The sequence below is a fragment of the Macrobrachium nipponense genome, chromosome 24, assembly GCF_015104395.2.
Source record: "Macrobrachium nipponense isolate FS-2020 chromosome 24, ASM1510439v2, whole genome shotgun sequence".
NCBI lineage: Eukaryota > Metazoa > Arthropoda > Malacostraca > Decapoda > Palaemonidae > Macrobrachium > Macrobrachium nipponense.
Window position 1 is genome coordinate 47,457,556 of NC_061091.1, and position 27,500 is coordinate 47,485,055.

Consider the following 27,500-nt stretch of genomic DNA (forward strand, 5'->3'; position numbering starts at 1 on the left):
CGCGCAAGCGCGAATTTCTTTCTTGCCACTAAAAAGTATCTGTGACACATCTCGGAAATTATTTCGTCACTTTGACATAATTTTTGTACCATTTTAAATTAGCCGTTACATGGAGTATTATATATGAAAATGTGCGCATTTTTATGTAGAATACAACTATAAAATACTCATGATTGTAGTTTTTATCAGTTTTGAGATATTTTCATATAAATAACGATAAGTGCCAAAATTTCAACCTTCGGTCAACTTTGACTACCGAAATGGTAAAAAAACGCAATTGTAAGCTAAAACTCTTATAGTTTAGTAATATTCAATCATTTACCTTAATTTGGAACTAATTGGAAGTCTCTAGCACAATATTTCAATTTATGGTGAATTTATGAAAAAACTTTTTCCTTACGTCTGCGCGGTAACTCTTCCGAAAAAAATCATACATGCGATTGTGGTAATGTTTGCACCATTTTAAAATTAGCCGTTACATACAGTTTTATATATAGAAATGTGCGCAATTTCATGCACAATACAACTAAAAACAATCCATGGTTGTAGCTTTTATCAATTTTGAAATATTTTCATATAAAAAATGATAAGTGACAAATTTTCAACCTTCGGTCAACTTTGACTCTACCGAAATGGTCGAAAAACGCAGTTGTAAGCTAAAACGCTTTTATTGTAGTAATATTCAATCATTTACCTTCATTTTGCAACAAATTGGAAGTCTCTAGCACAATATTTCGATTTATGGTGAATTTATGAAAAAAATAACATTTTCTTTACGTCCGCGTGGTAACTCTTCCGAAAAAATCATACGTGCGATTGTGGTAATGTTTGCACCATTTTAAATTAGCTGTTACATAAAGTTTTATATATGAAAATGTGTGCAATTTCATGCAGAATACAACAAAAAATAATTGAAGGTTGTAGCTTTTCTCATTTTTGAAATATTTGCATATAAATCACGATAAACAGAAAAAAAAACTACGTTCGGTCAACTTTGACTCCACCGAAATGGTCGAAAAACGCAATTGTAAGCTAAAACTCTTACAGTCTAGTAATATTCAGTCATTTATCTTCATCTTGAAACAAATTCGAAGTCTCTAGCACAATATTTAGATTTATGGTGAATTAAAAAAAAGAAAAAGAAACTTTACTTCCCTCCGCGCGCGGATTCTCCGCCACAAATCTCCGAAATGCGTACGTCCCATTCTCGGAATATTTGCTCCGTTTCATATTAGGCATTTCATAGAGTTTTATATATGAAAATGTGTGCAATTTCATGTAGAATAAAACAAAAATATTAGAAGGTTGTAGCTTTTCTAAGTTCCAAAATAATTGCATATAAAAAAAAATATATTAAAAAATTCGACATTTGGTCAACTTTAACTCATCAGATATGGTCGAAAACTGCAATTGTAAGCTAATTCTCTTACAGTATAGTAATATTCAATCATTTGTCTTCATTTTGAAAGAAATTGGAAGTCTCTAGGACAATATTTAGATTTATGGTGAATTTTTGAAAAAAAAATATTTATGTCCGCGTGTTACGAATTCATGCATTATTTTGTGATATTTTCTCCATGTTGCTATATCGTTTTACAATGAGTTATATACCAAAATGATCGCAATTTAATGTCCATTACAACAAAATAAAAGTAACTTGTTACCTTTAACCGTTTTGCGCACTGCTCGATTTGAATACAATTATATAGGAAATTTTGTTTTTGCGCTATCATATATCGCATTATTTATATATGATAATGATAATTTTTTCATTTCTGATGGTTGCATACTAAATTTCAGCCAATGACAAAAAAGGAGCCAAAAATGAACTCTTAATCTTGAAAACTAAGTGCGCTGTGATTTTTAAAAAAATATTTTTTCCGCTTCCGCGCTCACTCCGAAACACCTCCGGCACACAGGAGACAATTTTTATTTTACCGCTTCGGCGTTTAAGGGTTAAATGTATTGCATGAATAAGTTTTTCAATTTACAGCATCCTTTTACCAATAGAATACTTAAAGCACAAGGGGTAGAAGCTTACCAATAGGAGAGCAGGATCTTATGGGGTGACTAGCATCAGGAACCAATGGGAGAGCGGGAGGATGGTGGCCAGTTTACTCAGTTGGCGCCGCGGGAGTTTTAAAATTGTTCTTGGTGGTCCGGGCAAATCTCGGGACTTTACAGCAACAACCTTTCGTAACTTGAGCATTTTTTGTATGGAGAGCTGTAAAATTTTTCGTATTTGTTTTCGTATCTCGAGTTTTTCGTAAGTTGAGCCTTTCGTATGTCGAGGTACCACTGTATATATACACATATATATATATATATATATATATATATATATATATATATATATATATATATATATATACAGGCAGTCCCCGGGTTACGACGGGGGTTCCGTTCTTGAGACCCGTCGTAAGCCGAAAATCGTCGTAAGCCGGAACGACGCTTGGAAATATGTCTTAAACTAATAAAAAGTTATAAAAACCTCACTTGTAATCCTTTGGTTACACTACATGTTGTTTCCTGTAGTTTTATGTACAACCTGAGTTATTTTCATAAAAGAATGCTGGTTCTTGAAGGTAAAAACTATTGTAATCCTCTGGTGACACTACATTCTTGAAGTTTTATGTACAACCTGGAGTGATTTTGCCAAATCTTGAGGGCTACAAGAACAGCTGATTACTATTTACGTATCATATAGACTAATTAAAGTAAACGTATCTTTAAATAGGCTTATATATTATCAACAAAACATTTCCTGCTATGAGTCAGAGGCCGTTTAATGAAACGAACACTTTTCTGTCCTATCTGTTCAGAAAATAAATGTTACGTCAATCCCCGAGACGGTGACCATTATTGCCAAGGCGTCTTCTCTCTCTCTCTCTCTCTCTCTCTCGCTCTTCTGTCTCTCTCTGATCAAATTACACTGGAACTTTGACATACGATTGCCCTAATATACGAATGTTTTGAAATACAACAGAAAATTTGCGAAAATATAAGCTTTGATATACAATGAAATATTTGAGATACGATTTTGCGATGAGTGTTAGTTGTATAGGCGACCGATAAATGGCGTTCAGTCTGTTTGTTTGTTGGTGCTGCATGTTAACACGGCGTTGTTTAGTTCGTTGTATTTGCGCCTATTTTTTCGTGTTATTTTGTCTATTTTATTATTAACCATGGGTCTCAAAGCTAAAGACAAAGCAGGTGATAAGAAAAAACCCAAGAAAATGATTTCGATGGAAGCAAAACATGAAATTATAGCAAAGCATAAAACCTTCCAAAGGCATCAACATTATTTCTAAACTACAAACTGATTAAAATAAAAAAATAAAAATTAGTTTAGCAATGTTATTTCATTTGTGTTTATTACGTAGTTAGTGTACATACGTAAATAAAAAGAGAACAAATCGTTCCCTGCCACCCTTCCCTACCTCCTCCCCCTGCTGGCCTCACGTCATCTTTCGTTGTGGTAAGTAAAATTCTTTTTTTTTTTTTGTAATTGATTTTATTAACATTTATTATCATTTATCACATTGCTATGTTATTTTATCATTGTGTGTTATTACTCGTTTATTTGTGTATAAATTGTGCATATTATATGTAATTTAGCTGTGTTTAGGTGTGGTTTCATACCGCTAGAACGGATTAATACATATTACATTATTTTAAATGGGAAAAAATGCTTTGAGATACAACTGTTTTGATATACGACGATGGTAACGGAACAAATTAAATTCGTATGTCAAGGTTCCAGTGTACTGGATAATGTCTCTCTTTGGATGCTTCGATTTTGCCAAATCTTGAGGGCTACAAGAACAGTTGATTACTATTTACGTATCATATAGACTAATTAAAGTAAACGTATCTTTAAATAGGCTTATATTATTAGTATCAAAAAACATTTACTGGCATGAGTCAGAGGCCGTTTAACGAAACAAACAATTCTCTGTCCTTAACTCTCTCTCTCTCTCTCTCTCCTTTCTGTCTTCTCTTTTTCTCTTTCTCTCTCTCTACTCTCTCTCTCTCTCTCTTGTCCTCTCGTCTCTCTCTCTCTCTCTCTCTTCTCTCTCTCTCGTTGTAATCTAACCAGAAACTTCGTTTTGTTATTATTACTGGAAACGAGCAATGATTTTTTTCATTATTTGTGCTTTTGGACTGTTATATGTAAACTTTGCGCACCGCAAGCTAGTATGTATTCATTCGCTCGGAAACTAGTTCCGCATATGAGGCGTCACTAAAAAACATAGAAAAATACGACATAAAAAGTGTCGAAAATCATCATAACCTCAAAATTTTTGTTGTAATCTAACCAGAAACTTATTTTTATTAATATACTGTGCTAAACTATAAAGGATTTTTATCATAGTATGAGTTTTTTAAAAGCGTCGTTAACTCGGAGCGTTGGAAGCGTCAGCGTCGTAACCTCGGAACAAGCGTCGTAACCCAGGACGGATTTTTCCATTGAATATTTAAGAAAAAGCGTCGTAACCTCGGAACCGTCGTAACCCGGGGACCGCCTGTATATATATATATATATATATATATATATATATATATATATATATATATATATATATATATAAGCGAATACCACCGGAAATGATAGTCAGGAATCCAAGCGCTTTCGTCTTTATTCAGACATCGTCAAGGAGCTACTAAAGTACAATCGGAGAGGAAGGCCTCAGGTACAAACAAGATCAGGAATACCAGATGGTTAATTATCAAAAGGGTAAAAATTAAAATTAAAAATAAAAAGGGATAATCCAGGATTATCGGATATCACACGGTCACAAACTTAAACAGATTCTGACCCTAACCGAAATTACAAAGTATCTTTACAGTCCAAAACATGTAAAAACTGAATATATTAATTTTGTTGCTTATATTTATCTACAACTTTTTTCATTATGAAAGCATCAAGTTTAAATAAACCAAGACTTAAATTTAGAACATTTCTATTATTTGACTTGATAAAACAAGATTCAATGATATTCCTTTTAACTGTGTCATTACATGGGACTAAGGCTCTTGCTTGACTCCAGTTAATAGGATGGTCTAAATCTCTCATATGTACAAATAATGCATTCGATATTTGCCCAGTTCTCACAGAATATTGATGTTGCTTAAGACGCTGTGAAAGAGATTTGCCAGTCTGTCCGTAATAGATTTTATCACACTTTTTGCAAGGAATTTCATATATGCAGCCTGGAAGATCTTTAGGAGAATTTTTGATTACTAAACTCTTGACATTAATATTACTGAAAACAACATTTATGTTAAAAAGCTTTAAAATTCTAGGAATATCTAAAAACCTTTCATCATAAGGTAATTTTAGAATGTTATGCTTACTAAATTCAAGTTTGTCATTAGTTGAATAAAATGTTTTTCTAGCTCTTTTCCATGCCACATCTACAAAAGTCCTTGGGTATTTAAGTTTCAATGCAATATCATAAATAGTTTTAATTTCAGCGTCAATAAACTGCGGGCTACAGACACGTAAAGCCCTTAGGAACATCCCAGAAAAAACAGAGAATTTAACATTTTGATGGTGATTGGAGTAGTAATGAACAAAAGAGGCAATATTAGTTGATTTTCGAAAGACTGAAAAGGTGAAATTTCTATCATTTCTATGGACAGTTACATCAAGAAAATTCAAATTACAATTTCTTTCTTCCTCTACAGTAAATTTTATAGAAGGGACTAAATTATTGAGATTATTAAGGAATTCCTGGAGGTTTTCGTGAACTGGCCAAATACAGAAGATATCATCCACGTATCTAAACCAAATAACTTTTTGGGGCAAAATTCTTGGTAAGAGTTTTGTCTCAAAAAATTCCATGTAAATATTGCTAAGGACAGGAGATAAGGGATTACCCATGGCCATGCCAAACTTTTGTACAAAAAATTCCCCATTGAAACAAAATTTACTATCTTTGATACATAACCTTATGAGACTAATGAGATTTTCTACACTTATAAACAAATTGAATAGTTTAAATTTGAATTATGATTTTAATATGGTTAGTTTTGATGTTGTCTCTTTATTTACAAAAGTACCTGTAGATGACTTACTTGAATATTTGGAAGAGGAATTAGAGCGTCATGACATTCCCTTAAGTGGAGTAATAGCTGTTGGAAGTAGATCACCATGAATGTCACAATTTCACAAGAATTTAATAAAACCTGGACATATAGAGATGTACTATTTTACCAGATGAATTTATCTCACGTTGTCTTTAGCGCATGACCAGCTATGTCATAGAAAATGGTTACTTTTAATGGGAAACTAAAATGAATATTTCACTTTCTCTATTAGGAATTGGCATGTCCATGCAGTGCGTGATAATTTGTCGCCCTTAAAGTTAATTTGTTTTACATTAAATTATGGTTGTAATTTTACATAACATTTCAAGTATTATTTTGTTTCTTTTCAGAAAAAGCAACAATACTGGTTGGAACACCTCAAGCTGTTATAAATTGGATGGCTGAGGGGAAAAGAAGCAAAAATGTCAATTTAGATAGACTAAAGGCACTTATAGTTGATGATGGACCTTCGGTTGTTGATTTCATTGAAATGCACGGTCATAATTTCTTGATTGAATTTGCCAAGATTAAAGGTAGGAGGATGTTTGTTACTACATATATTAAGCTTATTGTGCTTCATGTCAGTCATGAAAGGGTTTCTTTGAATGTCATGGATTATTTTGGAGATTAATCATTATTTATTAAATGTTATTGTTTAATTTAAATTTTATTTCTTATTTTGTCTGGCAAGTAGTAGTAGGATGGCCTTTTAGTGGAACCAGTTGAGAAATTTATTATTGTAGTGTAATAAGTGTCCAGTTTCTGAATACCAAAATCTTTCCTTTACATTTCAGATTTGAATAAAGTGATTACTGCTGAAAAAATAAATAGACAAGATGTCACAGCTTTAGAAAGGTTAAGAATCTTAACAGACTATAAGAAGATTTATCAAAAAGGTAAGGAAGTTTTTAATGCTATGTTGTAATTACACTGCTGCTTCAAGATTTTCCTTAGTTAACTAAGAGCTTGTTTTCTTTTATTTGAATTTGTGCTTCATATGCTTTCAATATGGAAATCAATTTAGTATAGGAAAAACTTGGAACTGAAAGAAAATTATATAGCGTAGATATTGCTGTGTTATATACACTCAAAAAAGATCCCTATGTGAATTGTTGTAGACATATATGTCAATGGAGAAACAGTGTTGAAATAATTTAGATATTAATATGTAAAGGCTAAGAAATATTGGATTTATTAAAGGACATTAACTGTCTAGTATGACATACAAAGTGTACATGAAAAATATGTAAACTATAATTGCAAGTAGGCATGTTTTTACAAACCTGGTAGGTAATTTAAAGTTTTCCATGAATGCTGAGCTTTCCCTACCACCTGCAGTCATCAAAGCTTCTAATACAAAAAAAAATCATTAATAAGGAAAATCTTGGAAAAATGAAGTTGTGTCTATAAACATCAACAGTTGAGAAGTGTAAAGAAAGGTAAAGCTATGTATGATGTACATAGGGTTGGCATTATTAAGGCAATAAAAAACAGGTTTTGACTTACAAAAAACCCATTTTTGGTAGTCGCTGTTGATTTCTCAAGGTGTTACCCAGCCATGGTGTGCCAGCCCTCTCCATGGCAACTAAACTAATGTTAAAGAAATATCTTTTAGCCTGGTCTTGTAGCCGAGTATTGTGTTGTAATGCTAAATGCTATTACAAGTAATAGAGTATAATTGACTCAAAGACAAGAGGGCATTTTTGTGGCTGGTTTACACAAGCTAAAAAACAAAATACTCAAATCACAAACACATTTACTCACCTCAGACTCAGGGTGAGGAGCTGCGCCGCTGTCAGCTGGATATATAGCTAGGCTACGCTAGGCTAGCCACTGTAACACACCACACAAACAACCGACCAAGGAAAAACAACCACACATCAATTCAATAACCATACAACAAAAGACCACTGCACAACAATCACTATCAGCACCAAAAACTAATTGCATGACAAGTCAACACACCGCCCATAACAACAACACTCAAAAACTCTAACAACTCATCTACAACACAACAAACTCACAAGTACAACAAACTGAACAACACAGGCACAACACAACAGCTTCAAAAACACAAAATAGCTGGCCATCAATAATACTGCTCCCAAAACTGACTAACCAGCACTGGCTCTCTCACACTCACATTTCTCCTGACGCTTGCCACCAATATACATGGCGATCGCCATAACAGACACACGCTTATGACCTCCGTCAAGCAACTCCCATTTATTCCTCCACAAATATCTCTCTCTCTCGTAGACATCAAATTTAACTACCATCATAACTCCTCCATATTACCTCCCCCAGTACATTTGACAACGTCTCTGTATACTCGCAACATCCACACTAAATCGCCTTTTGCAACACCCAAGGATGCTTGGATGCAGGCCCCCCCCTGGATCTTGTTTGAGGACCCTCACACGTTCTCTCAGTTACATTGCCATTCACTTTCCAAACCACTTTCATTCAGATTCCCATTATCTCCCTCACTACTATCCTCCCAAATCTCATTCACTACTTCATCAGCATCTTCTAGCTCTGGTTCCAACTTCTCCCTTATTTCTGCTACCAAACTATACTCAGTTCATCCATACTTCTGTCAAACTCTTGCAAAGACTTATCCATCCTATCAACTACCTCCTTACTACTCAGTTTCCTTCCCACTTATCCCTGTTAACTCAAACCCACATACACCATAAGTATTCATTCCCTCAAAGTCGTCCGTATTGCATGCTTTATCAATCGTTTGTACCCTACCATGCCGTTCACACTTCTTCCTTCCACTTCCTTTCTCTACACTCTTCTGCTTTCTTCCATACTCGACCAACACTAACTGTTGATTTCCCAGACCCATTTGATCACTGACACTTGGCTCATACTTATTCACCCACAACCATTCACTCATCGCTTTATCTCAAACATACTGTGGTACACTAGTGACTAGAGGACCCACCCAACTGAATCCCCTTAACACCTATATTCCTGAATTCCAAGCCTGACTCGTCCCCTTTCGCCTACACACATTCGCCACATGACCTTCCATTCCACATTCAGCACACTTCACATGCTGTTCTTTACACATCCTAGCATAATGCCCATTCTTTCCACAGTTGCCGCAAACCACATTCATACGGGCACCCCGACATCCACTAGCTATATGTCCTCTGTCCACACCTGTAACATTTAATATCACTATCTTTTTTACACTCTAAATGATCCGTTTGCCCACACCTGAAGCACACTTCTAATGCCCACAGACATTCATTTCTCATATGCCCTGACTTCCCACATCTATAACACTTCTGCTCTTGCTCACAGTTAACTGACCCTAACTTTCCGACACGCGCACTCCTATCTGTCGTAGGTTTCATCGTACTTACATTACTTGCTCTAATGCTCCTGTCAACCGCTCGCTCTGTCATTCGCCTCAGCCCTTCTAAAATGGCCTCCCTATAGCTCTTAAACTCAGGCATAGCCTCATTTACTTCGGTCCTGACACTAACACTTCTACTCTCTTTCATACACCTATCTAGCTCGTAATCCCCTACTATTTCTAAAATGTCATTCCACGTCAACATTTCATTCGTACATCTCATTTTCTCTCTACGTTTTAGATTTAAAAACTCATGCACACACTCAGGCACAGTCGCCGTCAATTTCCTCGCTAACTCTTTAGTCATTTATCCCTTCATCCGCAGACTTTTTCCTAGCTAATTTTCCCAACCTGCACATACATTGACAACGACTCCCCCACATTCATCCTTGCCTCTTCAAAATCATGTTTTCTCCTAGTATATCTAATGCTACTCTTTATCCTCTTCGCCTGTTCCACAATCCTGGCTTTCACACTCATATGGCACATTCCCTACACTCATCATTACCCCATACATACTAAATAAAATTCCCATCAAGAAGTGACCTAACTCTCATGGCCAGACTCTCTTGTTATCCCTATTCTTAGCCACACAATACTTCTCATATTCCTTAAAAAAGTCCCCTATGTCCCTACTACCATATTCTTCGTATTGTGCACATCGGGGTACCTCTCTCATATAAACAGCCTTTCATACTTCCTGCTCACTCTCACTCACTTTCGCTACTTCCGTTCTGGTCCCTCATACCCTCTTCCGAAAACAACGTATCAACTTACATACTAACATCCATGCTCGTGATTACGCTCTTCTTACCCTTCTTCTTTCTACCTACCTGTTTCCACTCACAGCTATCTAAATCACTTTCAGCCCTTTCCCCAATGTATTCAGTCCTAGTCTCATATTGTCCGTCATCCTTACTGACCATCTTTCCCTTAGTCTTCTTTTCCTCAACCCCCTTCTTATTCTTGTCCTCAGCTTTATCCTTATCCTGTGCCTTCACCCTCTTTCCCTTACTTAGCACAACCAAATCACCTTCGTCACTCGTACTCTCATCCACTTGTTCTTTCACTTTCTTAATTGCTCCTGGCCCGTCACCAGACCCAGTAGGCCTACCTCCTACTGCACCCTCTCTCATGAATCCCTTCATCATCTCCTGCACTGCTTTCATTATTACTCCAAATTTTTCATCCATTTTCTCAACCATTCTCTCTTCCGCTCCTTTCACCTCTTCTTTTCACTTTCGCACTCCTTAGCATTCCTCTCATTTCCTCTAACTTGCTCTACAGCTCCTCACACTACCCTCAACCTCCCATTCTCTACTTTCAATCGTCCTCTCACTTCTCTCTCCAACCTCAACTCCTCCTTCAGCTTCTCTGCTTCAGTCAAATCTTCCTTACTCATTTTCTTCACCAATCATTCAACCCACCACACCAACCGTCCTGCAGCTGCCACACCAGCAGCCCCACGTTAGGCGCTCATTGATAATGTGGTGCCTTTACACAAGCAAAAAAACAAAAAAACTCAAAACATAAACTCATGTACTCACCTCAGACTCAGGGTGAGGAGCTGTGCTGCTTTTCGCTGGATACATAGCTAGGCTAGGCTTGGCTAGCCTAGCCTAGCCTAGCCATTGTAACACACCACACAAACACCCGACCAAGGACAACAACCAACACAACAATCTGAACAAAACAGGCACAACAAAACAGCTTCAAAATCACAAAATAGCTAACCATCAATAATAGTACTGCTCCCAAAACTGACTAACCAGCGCCAGCTCTCTTCACAGAAACTCTCAAGTTTCCCGATGCTCGTAACCGATGCTTGCCACCGATATACATGGTGATCACCACAAAAAGAAACGCTTACGACCGCCATCAAACAACTCCCATTTATTCCTCCTCCAATCTCTCTCTGTCGGAAACATTGTCAAATTTAACTACCAACCATTACAAATACTGCAAGCACCCACTTTTGGTTCCTTTTCCCTTAGAACTTCCTAGAGGACAACCCCTTATTAAGTGGTTTGGGAATCATCTCTTGGCCAAGGATATCAAGCAAATATGGACCTGTATGATTTGAATGCTATGTTTTGTAACTGGGAACAATGCAGAATAAAATAAAGGGACATAAGATGGGGTATCATTGTTAGGTGATGCTGTAGCAGTAACCTGTTACGAAAAAGCAATGTAAAATTGGATCCTAACATATTTTTAATGCAGATGTTTCTGACATCACTCGACATGTTACTTGACTGTACATTTCTACATGTGTAGACCAACCTACCTAAAATGCAAAAGCCATGTTGCTAGTGTGATGGTATGGGAGTTTAGGCCTCTCTTCTGTTCTGTTCTTGAGTTCGTCATAATCATTATCTAAATGCATCTCAAGAGTATGCTTCAAGAAAACATTACAACACTAGGAAAAGTTATGTAATAGGTATATTAGAATAAACTGGAGCCTTACCAATGGGTTTTAGATTGTGCCTTACCAATGGGTTTTAGATTGTGATCTGGTTAATCTCTCTAATGGTGCTGATGATACTCCATCACACACAAACAATTGCATAGACCTATGTCATCTGCTTTCTGCAGATGAGGCATCTTATTGAAGTCTGTGAAGCATTTTTACTCATCCTTACCATTTAGGAGCACCAAAGTACATTTTCTGGATGATTGGTAGGACTATTAACTTGACAGATGGATTGGTTTCTGCAGACTGGCATCACAGCAATTACATCAACTTGTGGGGAAGGAGATAATTTCTACATTGGCTCCCATATCACTGCATATTTTGGAAGCCACTGTGACCGACGAGGACATGATGGTGGATAATTAAATAAGCAAATGAATGAGTCACTTTAATGGAGAATGTGGGAGATACAGCAGTACAGAGTACCTTCGGCGATCAACTTGCCAGTTACACTACTTTCAAAAGCGGCGTCATTCCACGCACATCATAACGCAAGAATTATGGGTAAAACAAATGACTGCACCCAAGCGTATAATCAGCATTACCAATGCATCATAAATAAAAGTTTAATATTCTAACACCCCCTCATAAACTTTTATTCTCATCAATCTGCAAATTACTACACATCAAACAAATATATGCATCATGGTAATCAAAAACAAACTCAATACCCAAAAACCATGAAAGTTTCCCTAAATCTTTCATCTTAAATCTATGAAATAATACACGTTTAGTGTCAAACAGAGCTTTCTCATTACTACTGGCAATGATCATATCATCAACCCAAACCAAAATAATTACATGTGAGTTATGTCTTTTTTTGACATACACACAATGATCACTAAATGACTGCTCAAAATGATTTTGAATTAAGGAATCATGGAGCATATTATTCCAATTTCTGCCCGATTGCTTTAAACCATACAGAGATTTATTCAGTTTCCAAACCAATTGTTCATTATTACTACCAGTTTCATTGTAACCTTCAGGCTGTTGAACAAATATTTCACAATCAATATCAGAATTAAGATAGGCAGTTTTAAAATCCATACAATGCACAATTAAATCATGTTGTACTGCCAATTGCATAAGCATTCTAATTGAGGTCATACGCACAGTAGGAGAAAAAGTATCAGTATAATCAACACCTTCAATTTGAGAATACCCTTTTGCAACATAGCGAGCATTATATTGCTCTTCACCATTTAACCCTTCTTTAATGGCATATACCCATCGTCCACCTACAATACAACGGTTGTTTGGTAAACTACACAATTCATAAGTATTGTTATCTCTTAAAGATTGAATTTCATCATCCATTGCAGCTTTCCATTTGTGAGCCACATCTGAATTTAATGCCTCTCTATAGCTTTCAGGAATTTCAGTTACCTTACAACAATAATGAACAGAATAGCCCAGTAAATCAACCTTATCAGGATCAACATATTCTTCAAGATATTTGGGAGCAGTTCGCTCCCTACTTGGATAACGGGACTCACCTTCCCTTTCAGTTCCAGTCAAATCTGCATTAATTTCACTATGCTCATCTTCAACAAGGATAGGTTTAGAAAAAGGATCACTTTGATTCTCATTATCAGAATCCGATTCACTATCTTCTGATTCACCATCTTCCTTAAGACATTGGGATTTATCAAAATTGAATTTATCAGTAAAATGTACTAACCTAACCTTTTTTTTCTCAAACTGTCAGTTCCTGGATAATATACAAGATAAGCAGGACTGTATGAATCATAGCCAACAAATATTCCCTTTTCACATCTTGGGTCAAGCTTAGCTTTCTTTTCTATATAAGCATAACACAGGGAACCAAAAATATGCATATTTTCAAGTTTAGGCTTCTTAGACATTAACACTTCATATGGGGTTTTATCTAGTCTAGAATTGTAGCATCTATTCCTTATATAAACAGCTGCCCTAACAGCATAATTCCACATGAACTTTGGTAGCTTTGCTTCAATTAAGAGACATCTAGCTATTTCAAACAATGTACGCCACATTCTCTCAGCAGTACCATTTTGGTGTGGTGAATTTGGTGAAGAAAATTCTTGTTTAATCTTATTACTTACCAGAAATTCTTTAAATTCTGAAGAAGTAAATTCTCCTCCATTATCACACCTTAATCTTTTTTCCCTTGATTCAATACTCATTGGTCCAGCAACATCTCAATGTACAAATTCCATTTTACTCTTTGCTCTCTCATCTGGTAATCTGTTCCTAGATAAATGCATTTTACCTTCATGACAAGTTATGCAATCAAAATTACTTTTGTCACTAATTTTCATACCTTCAGCTTTATCTTCTAACTTCAAAATGTCTTTAACATTGCAGTGTCCCAAAACCTTATGCCACTCCTCTAGTGAACGAGATTTACATGAGCTTACATTATTTAGATAATACAGCTTACCTTTCTTATTTATTTCAAAAGACACACCATTTGAGCTTATCAACTCAGAATGATTAGGATTAAAGCTTACTGTAGCTCCTTTACTAACAGCTGATTGTACAGAAAATATATTTCTTAAGAAGCACTAATTCAGGGCTTTCTCCTCTGATCACATAAAAGTCAGACGTAATTCTCACATTTGTATAGCTCCATACATCCTGTAGAGAATGAAACAACTAGTTCATAACTTTGACTAAAGAATCTAGTTAGCTGAAAGAAGCTAGTGAATAGTGTTAATTTCTTAAGAAGTTACCCAGCCATGGTGTGCCAGCCCTCTCCATGGTTACTAAACTAATGTCAAGGAAATATCCTTTAGCCTGGTCTTGTAGCCAGGTATAGTGTTGCAATGCTAAATGCTATGACACATAGTAGAGTATAATTGACTCGAAGACAAGAGGGCATTTTCTCTCATGTTTAGCAACTCAGAACCCAGTTTTTCCCACATCAAACTCCGGAAGAAGAAGTGACTATTGTGCATGGGTGTCGGCCATGTTGTTTACTCTGTTCGTCAATGTAGGATGATCCCTTGCCCAAATCCCATGCCTTCTCATCAGCGAAGTTGGAGGGTTTTGAGGACTTGACAGTGACTATCAAATTATGTTTTTCCTACGTCAAAACTTGTTTTTTTGATAGTGTAGTCACTTGTTTTGTCCTCAAGGAGCTTAACAAAGAGATTGACAGGTTACAAAAGGCTTAAGCTCTCAAAATTTTAATCCCAACAAGCCAGAGAGAAAACTAAAACATTTCTGGTCTGAGGTAAAGCCACAAGTTTTGTTAAGAAAAAAACAATAAACTAAACAAGAACACATTTTTAAGGTGAAGTTCTGTAGTGACTTATCTAGAGTATGCTGGGTATGGCTGTGGTCTTGCTGCACCATCCCCAGCGATAGTCAGCATACCCACCTGTTAGGAAGACATCTGGTTTTCTGCTGTAGCACCTATGGGGTCAAAACTAACTATACCACCCACTTATACCGTGTAGTTGACTTTGTCTGAGCTCATGACTAATGTGTCTGAGAACAGAAGCATGTCCGGAGGGGGAGTAAGAAGATCTACTCCTATTAAGAGGTTCATGTTGTCAAGCTACCAGTCCAAATCCTCTCTCACCTCCTGCGAAAGGAGGACAAGAGAATTGATGGTTAGGAGACTGTGACCAAAACTCCCTCAGTCTCCACTGGAGAGACTGAAGGTGAAACTGCCTGTGAGGGACCAGCTTCTCTAGGGATGACAGGTGACCTGATCACGACTTGCCACTGCTGACCTGACTGTTCTGTCTAGACAGAAACTGTTGCACTGCCTTTCTGAGAGTCCGAGTGGAAGGCTCTTGCCGCTACTGTATCTATCAGCATGTCAGATATTTTATCTTTTGCTTGGGCTCGAAATTGGATATCTCGAGGTTTATCACGATCCCTAAATCATGACAAAACTCGAGAAGGAGATCCCTGAGAGCTCAAACTGCAAGCGAGAGCTCAGCAGGATGAGCCAGTCGTCGAGATACTTCAACAGACATATCTTTGGTGAACATGTCCAAGCTGACACTAGGGTAAATACTCTTGTGAACACTAGGGGAGAGGTCGAGAGCCCAAAACAGTGTGCCCTCAACTGGTATATCATCTTCCCAAGGACAAAGGGAAGGTACTTGCGTTAAGACTGATGGATGCATAATTGAACATATGCATCCTTTAAGTCCACTGTAAGCATGAAATTGTTCTCCCTGATAGAGGCAAGCACGGTTCGTGCCTTCCCCACCCCACCACCACCAATGGCAGCAGCTGGAGGGGAATGCCACCCCTAGCGTATCTCCTCTTTTCCTGGCAAAAAGGAGGACTGAAAGGGGTGCAACTGTATCCCCTTTGCCAGGAGAGAAGAAGGCTGGGCATTTCCACAAGTGCCCTTCAAACTAGACTTCTTATGGGCCAACGAAGAGCTAGCTAGACTTGAAGGTTTAGCTGCAGTGGATTGTGAAGAACCAGAAGTCTTCACCACTGCTTAGTGAACAAGGTGGTTGTTTTCTTCCACCCGACGCTTGTCCACCTCAGCATCTACCTGTTCTCTAGAGAAGAGAGATGTAGAACCCAGCTGAGTTCTGTTGCTTAAGGTCGGCACTGATTCGGTATTACAGACCTGGCGATCCAAGAGAGGACAGCGTCCCTTCTCTTCAGCACTAGGTTTGCCCACAGTTTGGTGGGCCAGGTAGGAAATGCCCTATCTCCAAACTGTCCCAGTCTTCCAAAGGCTGAGTCCTCCCCTGTAATGATAGCTCCAGAGGAGACAGCTGCTTGTTGCTGTGAAGGACCACAGATCTAATTTAGGAGGCTGCCATAGCAGTAGCCTTTAGGTTTGCTGCTTCCTGCTATGAGAGATATGCGTACACTCTCTACAGTGAGGTGCTGCAGCGAAAGACTGGGACCTAGTCGCACTAAGTCTGGGTCAACCTGTTTTGTCAGAAGTGACATCTCCAAGAGCATGTAGTAATGCCTCTGGTGAGGTAGAGGAGAAGGAAGCATCTTGTCGGAGCAATTGGACTGAAGTGAATTCTCTTGCCCTGAGACAACACTTGGTCCAATTTACTGTAACATAGCAAGAGCAGACCACAGCAACCCTGTCAAAACCTTGGGTTCCCTCTTAGGACCCTAAAAAGATTTGAGACAATAAGGGTGAGCTGCTGAAGAGGCTTTGATTGTTTCCCCGAGATCGTTGTGCTCGCGAATCAATGCCACAATCTCGCCAAAAGTCCTTTGTAACTCAGGGGTGTCCACATCTCTAGGCAAAGGACCCTCAAGTCCTTATAGAGCATGGTCCTCCCTATGTACTATCCCTACAGGAGGGAGAACCTCGCCAGACCCCCTAGATCTATCCTGAACAATGCAGTGCGTACATCTAGTGTGGCCTAAAACCTCACCAAGGACATAGGCCTTCATTGTTGAATTCTGGGGAGAGCACTCCACAGAGTTTCTCCTGTCCACCTCATCCCTCCCGGTAAAGTCGAAGGAAGTAGAGGAAAAAGGGAAGGGGGATTGGATGCCCCCGCTCACCCTTCTGGCTGCCAGTAGAAGGAGCAAGTCTCCTGCAATCACCAACCCACAGTGATGAAAGCAATGCGAGTCTAGGAGAGTGATTTTGCCTCTATTAAATGCTCTCCCAAGGAAAGTGTAGAGGTTCTCACCTCCCAATTGGAGCGCTTGCCCCTGCCACACTAGTTCATGTTCGAGCCTGGCTGGGTTGAGCGAGCAACTGGTTGGCAAGAACTTGCACTATCCTCATGATGCATCCCAGTCCTCTTCAAGGTCAAAACCTTGTGCAAAGAGGGCTGCAAAGGGAACCTCCTCCTAGGCTCTCCAGATACCTTGTCTCGTGAGACAAGGGAGAGCCACCTGCGTGACTCAACTCCTTCTCTTGCCGTGTGCTAATGTCCGGACTGTGAGATGTCTCTCCAGCACTGACTTTGGATGTGCATCCCTCCTTAGAGAGTCTCACACTCTGGAAGGCTCGCAAACAAGTCCTCGACACAGCCCTAGTCCTAGGGGCAGAACCCCCAGAACTAGAGACAGGAGCTCGAAGCGAGGTTTGCGGTTCTGAGGCTCCCGCAATGCTCGACCCTGGAGTCAGTGCAATGGTTCCTGCTCCCGAAGGAGTAGGAGGGCCAACGAGAGAACCAACTGCCTCCTCAGTGGGAGAAGGCAGACCCTTTGAAGTTCGTGGCAAGACTTCTTAAGGGGTGGAGAGGTTACCTTCCTCTTTTTAGGTTGGGAAGCCTTCGAAGAAGGGGGAGAGAGGAGGCGGCAGACGATAACAACAACAACGAAGACGATGATGCCTGGTGAGACCTCTTCTTCCTTGACTTCTTCATTAGCTTATGCAGGAGCGCTGTCAGGTCCCCCCAAGGGGCAGCAGATGGCTTGGCAGGAGCAGTGACAGGTCTGGAACTCCCAGTGGTTGGTACCAGAGGAGTTATCTCAGACACTATCAAGGGAGATAGTGTCACAGCGGGAGCAGGCAGAGATGCCACCCCAAACCTGGGGGGAGGTGGTACTGATGTAACAGGAGCTTGCAGATGGGGTGTGTACCCATTACCACTGAAGGTGAAGGAGTCACATTGATGGGGTGATGGGCAAACGCCATCGTTGGCACTGTGGTGATCCTATGTTGGGTCACAGTGGCAGTGGTGGTGGTTATGATAGAGTGGGTCACAGCAGTGACGCTATTCAAGTGGGCCAACAACCCCACTCACTGTTGGAGCTCCTGTTAGACCAAGGAAAGACTAAGTCTTCTCCAGCCCTGACACCGCACCTGCAGAAGTAAAAGTCAGGTCAATGGGAGGGGTCCTCTTTGCTCTGAAGGAGATAAATCCCTTTTGGAGTGGAAGGAGAGGCCCTCAGAGGAGTGTTGTCATGGTTCCCCCCCATCCCCCACCTCATTCTTCCTCCCTTGACAAGTCCAAAGAGGGAAGGTGAGGGCCAGATTTCTCCCAAAAGGGAAAAGCAAGCATGGAACGTTTGCCGGGAGAGAGATAACGACAACAAAGGGTCGGCAACCAAGGGTGTCATTGTGGGTGATTTACTCCCAGACAAAGTCTTGGCAGTCTTCCTCCTGTCAAACTTCCCTCACTGCTCCAAAGACCAATCACAACACTCCCCACAAGTACTAGACTAGAGTACTCATGCCCCCGGCAATATGTGCAAAGGGCGTGAGGGTTAACCTCAACCAGAGCGGAAATTGCAGCATCTCTTACTGTCCACCCCGGGACATATGCTGGGAGAAGGCAGTCCTCTTGGGCAATTGTGATTTTTGGGTTTGCATATTACATATGTAGATCTCAAGCACAAATATACACAATTATACAGAGATATTCACAAAGAACACTAAAAAACAGAAAGCTCCCACTGGGATATGTTGAAAGAAACAGTAAACAGTTGGGCAGAGTGATGAGACATTCGTCTACTCTAGGTGACGGCCGAACAGGGTGACCAGATATTGAAGATTGAAATAAGGGACACCTAAATTGGAGAGGTAGTTGAATATATATATATATATATATATATATATATATATATATATATATACATATATATATATATATATATATATATATATATATATATATATATATACATATATATATATATATATATATATATATATATATATATATATGTATATATATATATATATATATGTATATATATATATATATGTATATATATATATATATATATATATATATATATATATATATATAGTGTGTGTGTGTGTGTGTGTATATATATATATATATATATATATATATATATATATATATATGTGTGTGTGTGTGTGTATATATATATATATATATATATATATATATATATATATATATATATATATATATATGTGTGTGTGTGTGTGTGTGTGTGTATATATATATATATACAGGCAGTCCCCGGGTTACGACGGGGGTTCCGTTCTTGAGGCGCGTCGTAAGCCGAAAATCGTCGTAAGCCGGAACGACACTTGGAAATATGCCTTAAACTAAGAAAAAGTTAGAGAGACCTTACCTGTGTGACATGCAAGTATATTGCATGATGTGTAGTGTGGTTATTTCAATGGCAAAGGATGGTTCTTGAAGGTATAATTCTTTATTAAACTCTTGTGACACTATAAAGCACAATGTACTACACTTAATCCTTAGGTTAGATTATACACTAAACACTATATTATGCACTGTACACTACGTAGTATTTGGTAGATCCTGGAGTACACTAAAATCCCAGTCTGGTAGCTCTGGAAGGTAAAAGTATAACACAATTAGTACAAAATACTACACAAAGTCCTGAATGCAATATGTAAATTATAGATATCAAGAGTAAAAGAGTTAATGTATGTTAATTCCTTACTTTTAGTTTATAATTCCTTACTTTGAGTTATATCAAGAGTAAAAAAGTTAATGTATGTGAATTAATTCCTTACTTTTAGTTTAAAGTTGTCATGCTATGTAACCCTGGATGCACAAAGTCTTATGTGGCCCCATAGCCTACATCATTCAGGGGGTTCTGGAATGTACAAAAAATAATTAGTATGTCAGTAAGTACTCTATGCATAGTAAGTTACATACAGTAATATGCACCATACAGTGGTTTAATATCACATATATAACATGTATAAAACTTAGTTAATGTATGTTAATTAATTCCTTACCTTTAGTTTAAAGTTGTCGTGCTATGTAACCCTGGATGCACAAAGTATTATGTGGCCCCATAGCCTACATCATTTCAGGGGGTTCTGGAATGTACAAAAAATAATTTTGTCAGTAAGTACTCTATGCATAGTAGTTACATACAGTAATATGCACCATACAGTGGTTTAATATCAACTGGTATGCATAGTAAATGATTGGTCTACACCCCTGTTCAGCAGGAGTGTACAGTATGTACGTAATTCCATGAGGGACCTTGATCACTTATCCCATGTGAGAGATCTTGGTCACTTTTTTTTAGTATGTACGTATAAAACTTACTTAATGTATGTTTACTACTATGTATAATTCCTTACCTTTATGTTATGTAGTAACCCTGGACAAAGTTTTATGTGGCCCCATAGCCTGCATCATGGAGGGGGTCCTGGTTTTCTGGAATGTACCAAAAAAGTATCAAAGTTAAGTCATGTTATGTATGTTTAGTAAGTTACATACAGTAACCATACGTACAGTGGTTTATAACATGTATGTACATAATCAAACTTGGTTGGAAATTCCTGTAAAAAAAAGTTATGTACGTATGTAATACTACTGTATGTAAAAACCTTACTGTTCATACTTTGTTACACTACATGTTACATGTGATACGTATACTTTCCTGAAGGGTTTTTTCCATCCAAAAATGGTGCTTCTACTTGTAGTTATCCCTTGATGACACTTGTAGTAGTAACAACCTGGAGTTGTGTGAAAAATGTTGGTTCTGGAAGGAAAAAGTAACAAAATTAGTGTACAAAATATACACTACAGAAAGTTGTGAATGCAATATGTTAATTACTGTAGATATATCAAGAGTACTAAAAGAGTTAATGTATGTTAATTAATTCCTTACTTTTAGTTTAAAGTTGTCGTTCAATGTAACCCTGGATGGACAAAGTCTTATGTGGCCCCATAGCCTACATCATTCAGGGGACTCTGGAATGTACAAAAAATAATTTTGTCAGTAAGTCCTCTATGCAGAGTAAGTTACATACAGTAATATGCACCATACAGTGGTTTAATATCACATATAACATGTAGTATAAAACTTAATTTAGAAATTCCTTACATAACTTACCAACTTTTAGTGAGTCTCAAAGCTGTTACCTAGGTTGTGGGAGATGGAGGTGGAGGTATAGAGCATTCATGATAAGGATGCATTCCAAACCTAACTTCAGTGTGCTTTATCACAGATAACAGGCTAGGATGATGGGCAGTCTGGAATGAAGAATTAATATTAAAGGACAGTATGTAACCACTTAGGTGTACAAAATTTATTGTATGTATGCAAACATTAAACACAACTGAGAATTCCTTACCTTCAGCAAAATGAAGACATGTAGGCTATGTAGAGGTCTGGTTTATGTAAGTCACAGGTGCATGCCAGTCTGGAATGATAATGTAATAGTACATATGATTATATAGTATGTATGTTACATACATAACATGGTTATTACATATGTAATAATAAAACATTAATAAAAAAAAATGTCCTTACCAAATTCTAGTGGTTGGCTTGCTTACTGGGATGGCCATATGGTACATGAGAGTGGGTGGCTGGGCTATGGAGTGGGATGGGCAGGTGCTTGGGAGTCTGGAATGATAAAAAATATATAAAATGATAGTTACTACTACTGTAACTACTGCACATGTTATTACTGTTTGACATATGTAGTGTGTAATACGTATGTTCAATATAAAAAATGAAGAATTCTTTTACCTGAAGGAATGGGAGAGGTGATACTACTCGTATCAACTGATTTGGGCTCTGGAGAGGTGATACTCGTATCAACTGATGAGGGAACATCTAGATCTGGAAAGAATGATAGGGTACATAAATATATTATAAGGTGGATGTAATTGTAGCATATGTACACTTTTAATAAAATTTCTATTAGCAATTTATAAAACATTTTATACAAATTTGTTAAGGATTCCTTACCTGATGTATAGGGCGAGGCATCAAAACCATGGAAAGGCTCAGGGTCATCTGGGTCACTGTCACTATCAAAGGGGTCTGAAATGAAAAAAAAAAAAAATAATAAGGTTATGCAACATCAAACACATTGTACCACTATGTAAGTTAGTGTACGTATGTATGTAGGGTGTAAACAATTCCAACATGAAAATGAGGAAAGAAAAATGAAATTGCTTACCTGATTGTACACGTACAGGTGGGCGGGCTGATACAGAGGGTCCAGGTACAGGGGGATCTGGAACTGTCACCACTTCTGCAATAAAATTACAAATGATGAAAATTAATGAAGTTACAATTTACTCTTACATTTAGTTGTTACATTAAAAAATTAACACATTTTAATATGTACACTATGTAAACACATAAATTAGTAAAACAGTTCAGAATTCCTTACCAGGACTAGGAGTGGGAGGTGTTGGTACTGGAGACTTGTGAAAGAAAGTGTCAAGCCTGGACTGCACACTTCTCTTCGTCTGCTTCTCCTTCAGGGTCTCCTTGTAGAAAGTCACCAAATCCATGATTCCTCTCTTGATTTTGTCAAACCTAGAAACGTTAGGGTCTTCTGCCTCAAAAGAAGCCAAGGCTCTCTCCAGATGAGTAAAACCCTCTGACAAGCCTTTCACAGTTAATGACCTGGGTTTTGGCTCTGGTGCCGCCTCCTCTTCCTCAATCATTGTTGTTCAAGTTCAAGTAAGTCCTCTGCAGACAATTCCTCTCCATGGGAAGCCAAGCAGCTCTGTTACATCATCAGGTTCAAGATCTAGTTTCAGCCTCTTGCTTAGCCCATACGATCTTCCTCGTCACAGTCTCGACGTCTTCTGGCCTGGTCAAAGCCTTCAAAACTGTGCACAAACTGTGGACACAGTTTCTTCCAGGCCCCATTTAAAGTGGTCGTCTTCACCTCGTCCAAGCACTTGCAATGTTCTTCACTGCATCTGCAATGTTGTAGCCCTTCAGAATTGCTTCAGTGTCAACTCCTTGTTAGCTTCTATGGCCCTCAAAGCAAAAACGTTATGGTCCTTCTAAGGTAGTAAGCCTTGAAATTAGCTATTACTCCCTGGTCCATTGGCTGTATCAGCGATGTGGTATTGGGTGGGAGGTACACCACCTTCACATTAGGATGCATGTCGCTCAAATTTGAAGGGTGACCAGGGGCATTGTCCAGGACTAAGAGGGCCTTAAAAGGCAGACCCTTCGAAGTCAAATACCGCTCCACTGCTGGCACGAAATGGTCATTGAACCAATCTTCGAAGACCATTAAGGTAACCCAAGCCTTCCTTGTTTGATTTCCAAATCACAGGGAGTTGACTCTTGAAAATGCCCTTGAAAGCCCTGGATTCTCGGCCAAATACACCAGCAAGGGCTTCAGTTTCAAATCACCACTTGCATTGGCCCCAAACAGCAAAGTCAGTCGCTCCTTTCCAGCTTTATGGCCAGGTGCTGACTTCTCCTCCTTGGAAAGGTACGTTCGATTTGGCATTCTTTTCCAAAATAATCCAGTCTCATCCACATTAAAGACTTGGTCAGCCGTGTAACCACCATCCTTAATTATCTCAGCCAAACCACCTGGAAAACTTTCTGCTGCTTCGCTATCAGCACTAGCAGCTTCACATTATGCAAATTTGCACGAGCCTTAAAACGGTTAAACCAACCTCTACTCGCGGAAAATTCACCACCAGCACTGCCTTCGCCAAACTTTTTCACTACTGCCTCATGCGCGCCTCTAGCCTTCTCCTGGATCACACTTAAGCTCACCGGAACACGTCGCTGGTTCTGGTCCTCCAGCCAGATCATGAGCAATTTCTCCATTTCAACAATGCTCTGGCTACGTTGCTTCTCGTTTATCACCGTTGACTTCATCGGTGCAGCATCCTTAACATGCTTCAGAATACGTTCCTTGTCCTTCACAATGGTTACCACCGTGGTCCTGCTCAAGCCTAAAGAACGGCCTATTTCGGTGTTAGTTTCTCCCTTCTCCGAACGCTTTATCACGTCATATTTGACCTCCATCGTGATGACCTTCCTCTTCTTGGATGAACTATCATCGGAGGAAGTACTTTGGCGTTTAGGAGCCATTGTAAATTTGCGAAAATGGCAAGGAATTTCAGCAACGTCTTAGCACACAACCTAGTAAAGAAATGCAGGCAGGCACGCGATTGAAGTGGCGTCCTTTCGTATTGTTACGCTTGGCGTCCTCGACCGTCCGAGGTCGTTGTTCGTCAATTTACCATACAGTTTAATAGCGTTAATTAATTTATGCACCTCCGCTCAAAAACTAGTTCTGCATATGAGGTATCGTTAAAAAGCATAACAAAACGTCGTAACCTTGGAATTTGTGTTGTAATCTAACCAGAAACTTAGTTTTTTTAATTATGTACTGGAAACAAGCAATGATTTTTCATTATATTTACGCTTTTGGACTGTTTTAAACTGCGCATCCCAAGCTAGTGTATTCATTCGCCCGCAAACTAGTTCCGCATATGCGGCGTCACTAAAAAATTCAAAAAATACGAAAAAAAAAAAGTGTCAAAATCATCATAACCTCAAAATTTTTGTTGTAATGTAACCAAAAACATATTTTTATTATGTACTGTGCTAAACTATAAAGGATTTTTTATCATAGCATGCGTTTTTTAAAAGCGTCGTTAACTCGGAGCGTCGGAAGCGTCAGCGTCGTAACCTCGGAACAAGCGTCGTAACCCAGGACGGAATTTCCATTGAATATTTAAGAAAAAGCGTCGTAACCTCGGATGTCGTAAGCCGGAAACCGTCGTAACCCGGGGACCGCCTGTAATATATATATATATATATATATATATATATATATATATATATATATATATATATATATATATATCTATATATATATATATATATATATGTATATATATATATATATATATATTATATTATATATATATAGATATATATATATATACTATATATATATATATATATGTATATATATATATATATATATAGTATATGTGTAATATATATATATATATATATATATATATATATATATATATATATATATATATATATATATATATATATATATATATATATATGCTATATATATATATATATATATATATATATATATATATATATATATATATATATATATATGTATATATGTATATATATATATATATATATATATATATATATATATATATATATATATATTTATATCAATCTTCAAGCTACAAATGTCCTTTTTTAATATCTAAATTCACTTTACCTCCCAATTGATATATTTCATATATGTACCGAAGGGGAATTTTTTAATTGATAATAATTTCGTCCCCCCATGGGATCGAACCACCGTCCAAGTGGACGGGGACGAAATCAGGACAGTCAGTGACGCATCACTAGAACTGTCCTGATTTCGTCCCCGTCCACTTGGTCGGTGGTTCGATCCCATGGGGGGACGAAATTATTATCAATTAAAAAATTCCCCTTCGGTACATATATGAAAATATATCAATTGGGAGGTAAAGTGAATTTAGATATTAAAAAAGGACATTTGTAGCTTGAATTGATATATAAATGGATCACGGTTCGATGTGATAATTATTCATATATATGTAGCGGTATTACTCTTCCGCACACAGCCCTAAGGTAACGTTCGCCGACTTGGAGGCTGTACTTTGGAGATTTAGACTTATATAAATTTTTCTTACCTTGCTGAAAGCTCTTGATATTGAATTAGCAAAAAGGGTTATCGTTTTGGATGAGAAATGAAGATTGATATATTCTTAAAAAGGTTTATTCTTCGCTCTGTGATTCTATAAAAGTTTCCACCTTCTGGGCTCTTGGACTGATAAAGCTTAATTGGCACTTGAAAGGCACTTTGTTGCAATTACGAGTCTATAGCACGAGGGAATTTTACTGAGTATTGATTATCACTTATCACTGTCTATAGATTGATTCGCACACCACACTTTGCGCTTATTTCTTCTTCTCTGGATTCTTCTTTGCTGCTTCTCTCTGTCTCTTCTTCTTCACTCGTTCTCTGTTCGGCTGCGGCACCACTCGCCTGTTCTTGCTTGTGCTCTCCCCCCTCTCTCTCCACTCTGGCGTTTTCTTCTCTGCTCCCTTTTCTTTCTCTCTGCCTTCCTCTCTCTCTGTCTGCCTTTTTATTCGGATGATATCTTTTTAGCACCGCCTTTGGATTTCTTGGGTTTGGACTGGGTGTGGTAACTTCTGAAAGACTTCTTGTGTCTTAGCGGCTGCCAGCTTGTATACCAACCGCCTTCCTGTCATATCTTTCACAATGATTCGTAGGCTGTGAATTTGTATACGCCTCCTTCTTCATGTCCTGGCTTCTTGGGGGCGTATCCATTCGGTAACCTCATAGGTCATTCGTTGATACCCCTTTTGGGCTGTCTTATGACCAACACTCATGGCTTTTGATTCGTCGATACTAGAGGCCTGTCTTTGGAAAGGTGGAGCTCTGAAGAGTTTGGTACTTCCCTCTTTCTAACAACGGGTCATAGAATTCCTTTTTAACGTATGCCAGATGGCTCTCTCTGACCTGTTCACGAAGGGAACGGCGATTAGTCATAGGCGCTAATGAGAGTAGTTTCCAATTTCTCGAAGATGCCTGGGCGATATCGCTGGTCACTAATCGCTGTTACGGACAGGGGTTTTTTTGGAGATGGAAACCACATGGCTGATGGCTAAAAGCCTTAATCGTTTGGAGTAACAAAATCCCTTCGCTAAGAAAAATCATTATCTTATTCCCTTTTCTTCTCTTATTATCCTTTTGTGCCTTTTTCTTAAGTATTTTATTAAGTTATTGTCTTTTGTAATAACGTCACTGTGCCACACTATTACATATATATATATATATATATATATATATATATATATATATATATATATATATATATATAT

At 38.1% G+C, this 27,500-nt stretch overlaps 1 protein-coding gene and 2 long non-coding RNA genes across 5 annotated transcripts in view; 1 reads left to right on the forward strand and 2 right to left on the reverse strand.

The window, feature by feature from the left end:
• The window catches only part of LOC135205603 (uncharacterized), a 330,266-nt gene that overhangs the window by 272,668 nt on the left and 30,098 nt on the right, over positions 1 to 27,500 (forward strand). For all 3 annotated transcript variants that reach the window (XM_064236376.1, XM_064236378.1, XM_064236377.1), the window contains exons 15-16: positions 6,444 to 6,626; positions 6,888 to 6,989. In XM_064236376.1, the coding sequence (XP_064092446.1) occupies positions 6,444 to 6,626; positions 6,888 to 6,989 (285 nt within the window). The remainder of the gene's footprint in view (positions 1 to 6,443; positions 6,627 to 6,887; positions 6,990 to 27,500) is intronic.
• Positions 20,033 to 21,468, reverse strand: LOC135205602 (uncharacterized). The gene is made up of 3 exons (XR_010312558.1): positions 20,935 to 21,468; positions 20,353 to 20,435; positions 20,033 to 20,166 (listed from the first exon to the last, which is right to left on the reverse strand). It is a non-coding gene; the product is annotated as an uncharacterized LOC135205602 (long non-coding RNA).
• On the reverse strand, positions 21,598 to 22,951 carry LOC135205601 (uncharacterized). Its single transcript, XR_010312557.1, has 6 exons — positions 22,771 to 22,951; positions 22,557 to 22,631; positions 22,335 to 22,427; positions 22,113 to 22,208; positions 21,934 to 22,002; positions 21,598 to 21,832 (listed from the first exon to the last, which is right to left on the reverse strand). It is a non-coding gene; the product is annotated as an uncharacterized LOC135205601 (long non-coding RNA).